The following is an 11,709-nucleotide window of genomic DNA, read 5'->3' on the forward strand; positions in this document are numbered from 1 at the left end:
TCGATATATTCTTCTTGATTGGAATAGTTTGCTACTAAGCTTTAGTTTATATTCATTCCTTATACATTTACAGTCTGAGCAAATGATTCGATATTTGTCGATATTGCGACTTTGTCTGCAATTTGCAAAATTGCACAATTTGGCATGCGTTTTTCGATGAAATAACCAACACCAACAAATCTGGCGACTACGATGAGAGGTTTTAGATGTTCGCTCCCATGGGTGGCGTTTACACAGCTGGTAAGTTGCGAAGATACAGCTACGGTTAGCGCGGCAGACCTTCCAGCATGCTTTAAGGTACGCACCGTATATAAATGCAGTGCGCGAACGAGATGCAATCAGTTTCTTGTCGTCTTGCCTGGCAGAGAACGTCCACGAAATGAATCGTCTAGTGTTAGCGTTCGGCATCGTCTGCTTGCTGCAGGTAAGTTAGGTGATAAAGTTGACATCGCTTTGGACACAGAGTCTGGAGTCTAGATGTAGCAGTACTATAAATTTATCCGCAGGGAATCTCAGCGGAGCCGAAGCCAGAATTTGGTTTGCTCATCGAAATCCCAAGTAGCGATAGAGTCGCTACCGTGAATACCGACACGGATAACATTTTGCGCGAAATTAAGAACATAAACTTGTACGCACCTACCTCTGGGGCCACGAAACTGACCGAAACGAAGACGAAGATCGGAGAAATCCAGACTAAAATAGATGAACTTGGGAAACCAATCATAACTGCCTATACTAAGCTGCGCAGTGCCCAAGATGGAGACGTAGATGCCGCATTCTTAGACTTGGAAACAACGATAGAAGCTGCAGCGACGTATATCGGTAACGCCGCAAACCTTCATTCGGCGTTCACAACTATTGGCTATAACGGTATTGCCGACGAAGTTATGGATGCTTTTACTCGCTTAATGAACGGATTGAATGAATTCAAATCTAAATTAACGGTAGTAAAGACTGCTATCAAGGCAACCGTCACCCAGGCTGGATCGAACGAAATCACCGTAAATATGGTGCGCACGAACCTTGCTCCGCGTAAGATGTTCGATCTGTTGCGAGCTGCAAACTATTTGAAGGCAAGCCTGCCACTTGTGAAATACATCGTGGTCACTGTAGACGAAAACGTCAAAGAGGCCGACACTTTCATTAAAGATATAATGACTCGGGTGGGTAGTGGAGTCACTACTGAAGTCGCCAATTTCAAGGCTGAACTCAAGGAGGCCACTGACGCCTGTAAAGAAGTGGTAACTTCCAGATCTACTACGGCATCAAATACCGTATCCGCCCTTACCGGAGCAGTTGCAGGCTACACAGGCATTTCTACCGCAACAGATATTGGTGCATTGAATTCTGCGATTGAAAGTTTGTACACTACGTTCACTACCGGAAGTAATACAAAGGTATCGGAACTAGCAACGGCGTTTGACCATATCGGTACTGCACTCGAAGGGTTCGTGAATTCGATAACATCACAGGTCAATGTGCTAAACAACGACCTTGTCAATTACCTTGTTGATGTGCTCATGGGCAACGACGAATACGGACGCTATTGTTACCATAAGTACAAGGATCTGGTAAATGGCATCTTCGACTATGGATTCGATCTTAGCTGGCAGTGTATTGACAAGGAGTACTCCCGACTGATGCACCTGAAGGACACGTTCTCCATCATCTTCGACCTGTTGGTGTTCGATGTTGAAGACGCCGAGTCACAGCTTGGAGTGTGCAATTTAATCACAACAACTGCGACCATGAACGCCTGTGTCACGCAGGTAAGCCAAATTCCTAAGGTTACAAGTGCAGAAAATACCAACACGCCTTTCTACATGCAATTTGTGTCTCTCTTTCTAGATGAAGACGTACTTAACCGCTCTGTTTGCTGAAACGGAGGTCAAGTTAGGTCTGCTGAAATCGTTCGGTGTCGACGAAGCAGTCGCTAGCGAGAACCGTCTGTTGATTTGCATGCAGTTGTCGAATATTGAAACCTCGATTATTTACCCATCAAAGATTAAGGCAAATATCAAACTTTGTAACGATAGTGGCCCGAACGGAACCGACTAAGTGTTGTTCTCGGAATTTCTCCCGCAAATCAGCAGTTAAGCTTGGCAAAGCGATGTCAACCGCCGCTAGATAACACTGCAAGAATAGATTGAATAAATGCAATAACCATACTGTTCGCAGCACTACTGCAGCTTGAAAATGTTCCACTTGAGTTACTATAACCATTTTCTTCATACTGAGTATTGCAGATTGTTTTGTATTCTATGTAGCGAATTTGCGTGGTGCCCATATGACAAATGCTCCAACTTTGTGCCATTCGGATTGATCGGTTTTTCGTAATCTGCTGATTATGATGGTCGGGCAAATGAAGCGGTTTTTCGACCTGTCCTTAGTTCAGACATTGATTTTATTATCAACTAATCAACTAATGATCGGTGACAGATCACGCCGCATAACAATAAATTTATTCAATTTCTAGGTTTCGCTTGCGATGAGTGTGCACATATATTACATAGGTATACGCGAGGCAGGTGTGTGATACATATACGCCGAGATGCGTTTACCAAGAAGAACTCCCGCAGAAACATCGTCTCAATATGGAATGATCAAGCATTGTCCCGTAAAACAGAAAGTTGATACTTAGATTCAGCCTAATTTTCCACCGCAACTCAGAGCACTTTATGGGTAGAGGTAATTGAATTAATTGGGGAGCTCGATAGCCGAAACGTTAGCGTGCGGCACAAACACACGATACTATCGGGATCGAATCTCGTTTGTGCCTTCTCCCCCCCGTACGCAGCATTGACTATCCAGCTACTACAAGTAATTAAAAGTCATGAAAGCCTTAGCTAAGCATAGCAAGGTGTGCTCAAGAGTGCACTTTCCCGTTTACGAAATATGCTAAAATGCCCCCTTATAACACTAAATTAAAACATTATCACATCTTGTTTCGATGAAACGTTGAACCAAACAACCTTCTTAGCAAAACATTTGATTACTCCTACAGCAAGAAGTGGAAACATCTCAAATTACGCCTCACCTTTCTTTTTCATTCCTCGGACTGCTGGAGTCATAATTTAGATTTATATACTATTAATATATTCATATCGTTTTATTTGCCTGCCCAGAAGGTGGGCTCGGACTTTCTGTTTGTTTCGTGGTTACGTTTTCGTCCGATTTCTGTTTTCTTGCGCCCCAATCCCGCTAAAGCTGCTCCACCATGGCCAGTGAGTTCGAGTTCTAAGCCACCAGTGGACGAAGTTGTTCAAGCGCGGACCTGTGCGCGAAAGCATCTTCCCTCGGTTCTGTCAGGATCATCGATCCTGTAAACTTGCATTAAAGTGAAGGCGCTCCTGAATTGGGAAAGGGTGCGGGCAAATAAAATGGGAAGCATAAAATATATATCCAATGCGCTGCGGTGACTACGTGCGGCTGGAACTGAACAGTGGGAGGCAGCAGGAAAATAAGCCTGCGCTGATAAACTGTGGCCGCCGAAAACAGCGAATAACGGAGAGGGTGAAAAATGGTCAACCGAGCTAAGATGGGTTCCACGCAATAAGCACAACAACGACAACAACAACAAAATTACCTCGAAAAGTAAACGAATCAAAGTGGACCGGCAGATGAGTTGATGAGGGCGCAGAAGAGCTGGCAAACAAAAAAAATTAAACACACGAAAATGAGAGAAGAAAAGGGTGAAAAGTCTAAAAACAAAACACAAAACACAGCGCAACTGAATAGTTACAGAAAGACGACGCAATGGAAATGAAAAGACACCGAAACGAAACCGAAGGAACGGCCGTAGGAAAGAGGAACAAAATCGACCCGCAAGAGCCCGTGAGGGCAAGCACGGAGAAACAGAAGACAAAGCAGGAGAAGCATGATGAGAAAATAAAACAAAAAACGGCTCACGGATGGAACGAGCCGGGCAAAGCAACGGCAAGTGAACAAACGGTCCGAACACCAAACGCCATCCCAGCCGAGGTCCCGGAAAAGGGGCTCATCTTTAGCATACGCGCGTTTACGCCATCCGACTTTGTCGAGAACGGCTGAGGGAGCAAGGAGAAGCGAGAGGAAAGGGTCTGGTGGGTGCGGGTAAATGGAGCTAGGGGTGGAAAATGGACGCATTGAAAAACGCATCAGCCCAAGCCGTCTTCGGCGTCGCACGGCCACGGAATCCGCGATCGGAACCGATGTGATGGCGATGGCCGTAGGGAAATGGCCACGAGACGTGTTGATGGACGCCGCCCCGGCCCTTTCCTCTTACCGTTTTCCACACCCAACTCCCCACGGGCTGATGGCTGGGGTGGCCGTCTGTGGCGGCAGCTCGGACTCAATCATTCGAGCGAAAACAAAGAAAACGAGCGAAACGGGGAAATGTCCGAAAACGAAAACAAAACAAAAAAAAATAAAAATATATATAAATACACACATATATACATACATATGCGAGCGCACTCGTCCATTTGCGTTCACGAAGCAGTTGGCGCGCAGTTACGCGGCCAAGTTTCTCTACCTCGTTTGATTTTTCCTTCTCTTTATGCTCCCCCTCGTTTTGTGTTTTTTTTTGTTGCATTTTGGTATGGTTTTAATTTTTGCACATCGAAGACGGGTGAAGGTGACTTGTTGTTGGATGCAGACAAGAGGAAGCTGAAGCTTTCGAGTCGGAATCATTTTTATTTTACTATACCGCATGCCGCGCTTTTCCCCACCGCCCGTACCATTTCTCCTGAAGAAGGAGGAGGTAGGAATGCGGAGGTGACACTTCGGTTCACACGCCGCATACATCCCCCCGACAGTCCGACGGACCAACACAGGTCAGCGGTTCATTATCGTAATTAGGGAAGTTTTGATTTCGAAAATCGGCAACCACAGCCTGGTTGGCGGGTCCGAAAATTTGTTTGTCTCCAGAACATGCAGCTTCTTATCGTTTTGTTTACGTGGGTATTTTTGGCGAGATTCCGTTGAAAGAGTAGGCGCTAGGCATGGCGGAGAAATGAAGTTGAAGTTAGTTGATTTATGTACGTGCAAGAAAGTGTAGCGATACCGCATGGTATCGTTTAATTTTTGTGTTTAGCACTGACCTTGCAACCTGTTCCTCATATTCTGGGAATTCATGGAATATTTGGGTTTCGTCTTCTTTTCTTAACATTTTTAAGGCATTCGTAAACACGCACTTGATGACAAGAATTTGTAATAGTGTCCTTTTGTAGATCCTAAACTCCTCTTGATGTTAATATTGTAGAAATCAACAGCATAATCAAGCCAATACCAATAGAACATTTTTTTCAAAGCGTCAAAGGAAGCTTTTGTAAATTAGACAACTTTGCCCACCATATCTCATACCATTAGTCACGATAACTAACCGATGCAAAGGATCACGATCGCTTTTTCATTCCAATCTGTTTCGGCGGAGACAGAGATGCTCGAAACCGGAACGTTAAAGAAGCTCGTTGAAACCCGCTAAGGATGTGAGGACAACCTTGCGAACCGAGGTCAGCTGGTATGGGCCACAATAGTACAAAGAGTAAAATGGCATTGGTCAGATGGTGCTCTCTGTGTATATGATGATGTTTTTGTCTTACTTCTCACTGAGCCCTGTGCGAGGAATAGGCTAGAAATCGACAACTATTTGCTTGGCTTTGGATGTAACTCACCGAACTGCCGTTTCTCGAGCGAATGCCGTTTCTCAGAAGGGCACGAACGGGGCAAGCAACCAACGACGAATCCACGTCTTAAAGGCGCAAATCCTTTCGTCCAAGAGAAAGCAAACTTGTGGAGAACAACACAACCCATTCGAACGAAAAATGCAGGGATTCACCACCCGTCAACGCTGCAATCGTGCCGTCATAAATACGCTCCTGGCCGGCTTCGGTCAGCCTCTCACCGAGAGAAGGTCACGCAGGGCGTGGATGCTAAGAAGTGAATAAATCGTTAAGACAAGAACGAGTGGACCCTTCGGTCGCGGTTCGGTGCAGGAAGCCGCATTCGGCGCAATAAATAAGTTCCACGCGCACCTCGGATCAGAGTGCTCCAGATGTCGATTTATCTGGCCAGTTTGAAATTGGAGGCGAATCTGTTTTTTATGCTTCTTGTTCCGTCATTTTCCGGCTTGGTCGTGCTTAAGATAGCGAGGGAATTTGTTCCACCTTGGTTAAGGCTACGTTCAATCGGTGCACGTTTTCTAAACCCTCTTCTAATGCGTTATGCACGCCTTCGAACAACCCGCTCGTTTTGTTTCCGGACCGATGATGTCGACTTATCGGCCACCCGCAATGACAACGATCCCGCAAATGATCGTAAGTCTCATCGCGCATGGAGCCGATGATCGATGACGCTCGGATATTAGTTTAATCCGGGCTCGAGAAGGGCGCCAGCTAAGACAGACCGCCTTCTATGCTTCGATGTTGAGAGGGAAAGTGTAACGCCACTGCAACGCCGCAGCTTGTTAACAAGTTATTTACGACACCTGGGTTGACAGGCGAGTGTCGGCGGCGTTTCGTTTTTCTTCGTCTACTTTCTTTTTAGCTTTTTGTTCCGTTGGAAAATGGATGTTCTCCCAAGAAGCGTGTATTGGGGACACGTGGTCTGAAGGAGAGCAGAAACATTGCGAGAAGCGCCATCGGTTCCAATGCATAGCTTCATGGAACTATAGATTTTAACATTTATTTCTTATTAAATTAAAACAACATATTTGTTGCTAAAATTAAAACGCTCGACTCTAGATCTTATAACTTTGATTTGTTTAAACCCTTACGAATACCCTTGCATCGGCGGTAGAAAAATCACGTTGAGGCATTCCCTACAATTTTCGGTCACAATTGGGTCGCTCTCTGTTGCTTCCTTCCGGTCGGTCTCTTTTATGCTTCGATCGTCCAACACGCGAAGCAAACCTGCTCAGAAGAAGATATTTATATTTTGTTCGTCTTTACTTTTTCCATGTCCGCCCTTCATATCCGGTACGGTTCTTTTCCGGTTGTGTCGGGGTGCGTTTACGACTGCCGGACACAATCCAGACCGATCGAATGGTGATCTTCCGATCTTACAGTTGCGTTGAGGACATACCTTCGTAAACGCTCCGTTTAGCGTGTTTGCAGCCGGGCACGGTGGGTTGAGCGTTTGGAATTACGGCTATTACAGCTGGCCCGAGTATTCGGGTCCAGCAAGATCGATAAACCATCCGAATCATCTGGAACGATCCGGGTTCGTTTAATAGACTGAGCTCAGCTTAGCAGCTGCGCGAAGTGAAAACAATCGCTCCTCCTGAAACAAGTGAAAACAAATTCCTCCATTGTAACGCCTGTTAGTCCTTGAGAATATCATTTTCCAACCCACACAATGATTGGCATTCTTTTTGGGAAATATATGTTTATATGGAACAAAACAACATTCATCAAACTGCTTTTGAAAGAACATTAACAAGAAACTAGCAGATCTATTTTTGCTAGGTGTTTATTTCCGTCTCACACCAACTCGCACGTGTTACACGTAAATTGGCTCACGAACGAGTGAGAAGCGTGAGTTTGTAGCTCACCAAAGCCATCTCACCACCTGCTGGTCGGCAAATCGGTAGTCCGAGTGCCTGTGCGCAAAGTGGAAGTAATTTTCCACCAAGGACACCAACGGAGCGGCGCACCAAGCCGAAAAGCAAGCCCCACCCAAAAGAAAAACCTTGGAAAATGTATCGATCTGCTTTGTGAGTACAACTATTAATACGAGCACGCGTTAGGCACGTATCGGAGGGAATCCTTGTATATATTCTGCACTTTCGCCCAACCGGACCGGGTTCCCCCAAATCAAATCCCATAGCTGGCGGTTCAGCTCAGGGAGGGTGAGTTTTATAAATAGTTACCCACCAACAATGCCCCTGGACTCGCTCAGTCTGATCGGTAATTGGTAGCACTCGATCGCGCTCTCGTTCTACCATTACGCTCGGTCGTTCACTTTTGGTGTGGGATGTTTCGATTTCCACGATTCGCCTAAAATTTCGTGCGTTTGAGCAAAGATCACCAGCATGTTGAAGCGGAAACCCTTATTTTCTATGGGTTCATCGGAAGTTTTGATATGAAGGGCCATAAATTCGGACGTGCAAGCTCGTGATGACCCGGCACAGTTGCTCATGGCATTTGCGACCCCTAGGAAGGACATATTTTAGCATTATTAACATCCTACAAACGTCTCCCCTTTCACTGTCGCTTAGTCCACTCAACAACTCTGGGCTGTGAGTGTACTAAAGATATTAGCCATTTAGCGTGGCCTAGAATTATCATAAATCGGTGCCGGGGTTAAGAGCGTGATCTGGTGAGGGCGTAAACCACCCGATCTGGCCGGGTGGTGGATCGAGAATCGAAAGATCGACCAAGCCAGCTGATGGTAGACGCAATTCTAAATATACGATTGTTTATTTGCCGGGAAATAATTTGTGTCTGGAACAACGCTACCGTGAGCTAGCGCTTGCTCACGTGAGCGTGAGTATGGTGTGAGAAGACTGTCACCCCTCGCTCACTATGGCATCGTTTTTCCAGACGCACACCGTGCAGGGGAGGAAATTTTATATTTATAGACAAGCACACACGGGAGAAACGGCACGCGGGATGAAATGACCTGCCCCGGGGGCCGGATCGCAGCAAAGATCGATGTCTATTTTTGGTCACCCATTTTTCGATACAAAATTTCCCTCCCTTTCTGCTGTCTGATGTCTGCGGTCTGCGGTTCGCTTTCTACTCTATTTTCTCCAACACCGGGTGGGGATGGGAACGTTTGAAGGAGACGCTTGAGTTAAAGGGGGGGGATTAGGCGCGGCTCTATTCACGCGCGCGGGTTCTTTGTTTTCCAACCGTTTGACTAGCAGACGCACAGATCAGAACACCCCGAACGGGAGCGATGTCGTCCCTTCATGCCTTGCAGCCGTGGGAACGAGTGGGATAGGCAACGAAGGAATGGGGGACATTCGAGGGGAAAAATGGAAAAACGTGAAAACGCAACGGGCGGAATGCGTGAACGTGGTAGAAAAACACACCGATTGACAAATGGGGGTCAGCATTAGTAGGGTGTTGCTAGTTGTTTCCTTCCACACTTCGCTCTCGCTTCCTATCTCTCTCTCTCTCTCTCTCTCTGTCTCTCTCTCTCAGTCAAACGTTTTCGCTCACTTTACATGGTAGGTGGAAGCAGCGGAAATGAAGAAATACAGGGTGGCAACGTGATGGAAAACTTTTTCCACAGCCCAAACGGAGTAATGATTCGGCCTCCGGAACTCACCCAAAAACCCGTTGCATGTGGAAGGTTTTTCATTTCGGGATTTTCTCAAACATCATTCCCACCCTTTACCATGTCCTCGCCGTACCCTTCTCTCTGAGGTTCGATCGCACTGGAAGAAAAATGGTTAACGATGAGTTTGGACCGCTTGCCGGCAGTAAAATACGCCAAAAACCGAAACCGACCTCACATCCGCCCTCCTTGAAAGACCTCTTACTCCAGCACCCGCTTCCCGATACCGGGTGGTGTCCAAATTTCATGCCTCACTCTCTCTCTCTCTCTCTCTCTCTCCCCCCTCTGCTCCCTCATCCACTCCCCTTCCATGGAAGCAACCAGCCTCTGCAAAAGAAAGCAACCACAAAAACGAACTAACACCACCACCCATGGAGGCAGTCTTATGGTTTTAGTTTGGCCCTATTTTCTTATTGCTTTGATTTGCTACTGAGAGGGTGCTTTGTTTTGCGAAGTGATAGAAATAACGCTTCACGGAGAAAAGGGGAGGACGTGTGTTTCCGTCTGGCAACTGGTCAGCTGCCAGGGGATTTGTTGGGTTGAAATTTGTCCATCGAAGGACCTAGCGATCTTTGCGCGAGATTTCCTGTCTTATGACGCGATCGTTTAGCTCCAGAGCCACTCCGATTTGGCCACTCTGGCTTCATCGCCGCTCTGCTCGGCTGGATAGAGAAATTTGTAAATATCTTTCCAGGTTGCTAATTTAAATCGAGCTTCCCTTTGGCACACGTTGCGCTTCCGCGAGCACCGCAGGTCGCCGACCCTTTTACTCGCGCGCGAACGCGGCCAGAAATCAAATTTCGAGCAAGCCAACCCCAAATGGGCCTAGTCGAAGGGTGGGGTTAAGAGTAGTGGCAACGCGGTAAAAACGAGTAGCGTTTGTTTTGTGTGGGATAAGCCGTACGAACGGCCAACCGGACCCTCCGGAGCTTCCCTTGCTCACCATCACGAAAGTTGCGGATTAAACCTATGCTCGCTCCGAAAATCCAACGAAAAAGGGAAAAAACGCACCCCACCCAACTCGGTACTTACATGCCGCAGCTAAGTAGCCGCTTGAGAAAAGAGAATGGGGGTTGAGAAGGATGGTGGGTGAAGAAATGAATAGCTGCGTGAAGAAGTAAACTGAACCACGCGCGATCGGAAGCGCGACCGGAGGCGACCGAGTGGCGAGTAGGTTTTTTTTGTTGCTCTCGAACCACCCTTAGCAGGAGCAAACAGCGTGCTTTTCCATTTTTCTTGCCTTTTTTTGCTTCCCCTCTCTCCACCTATTTACTCGCCACCTCGATCACTGCAGCTTCCGCACATGAGGGTGCCGTCGAAAGGTGCGTACTAAATTTAACTGATCTTCTCCTATTGCCGCGGTCACGATGCTTGATGTGTGCCCAACCTGCGCTGGATCGTTTCGTGTGCGTGTGTTTTCTTCTGCTTCTTCTTGGGACGCGCCCGGCAAACTAACCTCAATGAAACGCACGACGGTGGCACCTCAATGGCGGCCCAAGAGCCATGAAGGTCGCTGGGGCGTTGAGACAGTTTCCGCGACGCGGCGTGGCCACCTTTGTCTAGGTTTGAGGCGAAGCCACATCCGCTGCGGGTTGGTGTGGCTTGGTCCGGGTTGGCGAGGGTTTTGCGGGTTTTATAATTTAAATTAATTTACAGTTCCTTCAACTTGGGCTTTGAGTTGGCTAACGCTGAAAACCGCAAAAGGGGCGGGAAATTACTTCGAGCACCGAGTCGGAGTTTCGGACCTCGGGTTTGGTTAGTGGTTTGAATTTGCGAGGGAATCGGGATAGACGAGTCTTTTGTTGTAACTATTTCCATGGTGAGTGAGCTGCCGATTGGTGGCTGGGATTTTTTGCTTCCAAATTGATTGATGCCTCATGTGCAGTTAGCCGGAAAGCTGCGTAACCAGGTGACTATTTCTACTGACGATACATTCGGATGCTACGTTCGAGCAACAGTATCATGAGTGGCCTGTAGTACGTATATCAATCGACAAAAATAGCCTTCGAATGTTGGAAAATTCAAGGCCATTAAGTTTTCCAACACATGTATATGATAAGAGAATAATGAAAATCCGGTAGCACAGCACGTCGGAAATAGATCAAAGTTCAACTGCTTTTCAATGGTAAAATTTTCTTTTCTGTACACACACAAACAAGGCTTGTATTGGTTTTTGATAAATCAAAATGCTTGCCATCTTCGTTTCAATGAGTTTTTTTCCTTCACTGACTTAGGACATACAGGTGTCTCTTTCCGAATGAAGATCGCAATCGCCCAGGAAGCTGGACGTTTTACTTCTCTTTCGCATCTAACATATTCGCCGCCAAGATGGCCCACTTCTACCAATTCCTTGCTTGACTGTTCCGTTTTGTTTGCGCTACTACCGCCGAGTGCGCACGAAGCATATTATTTAGCGCATTTGATTCACGCTTCTATGCCCGAAAT

The 11,709-nt window shown here is 46.8% G+C and overlaps 1 protein-coding gene across 1 annotated transcript; it reads left to right on the top strand.

Moving 5' to 3' along the window:
• The first annotated feature begins 359 nt into the window (after nucleotides 1-359).
• On the top strand, nucleotides 360-2,170 carry LOC128725196 (uncharacterized). The gene is made up of 3 exons (XM_053818919.1): nucleotides 360-424; nucleotides 507-1,769; nucleotides 1,849-2,170. Exons 1-3 carry the CDS (start codon nucleotides 380-382, stop codon nucleotides 2,056-2,058), a joined length of 1,518 nt encoding a protein of 505 aa, XP_053674894.1. The 5' UTR covers nucleotides 360-379; the 3' UTR covers nucleotides 2,059-2,170.
• The last annotated feature ends 9,539 nt before the right edge of the window (nucleotides 2,171-11,709 follow it).

The sequence above is a fragment of the Anopheles nili genome, chromosome 3 (assembly GCF_943737925.1).
Source record: "Anopheles nili chromosome 3, idAnoNiliSN_F5_01, whole genome shotgun sequence".
NCBI classification, from domain to species: Eukaryota; Metazoa; Arthropoda; class Insecta; order Diptera; family Culicidae; genus Anopheles; species Anopheles nili.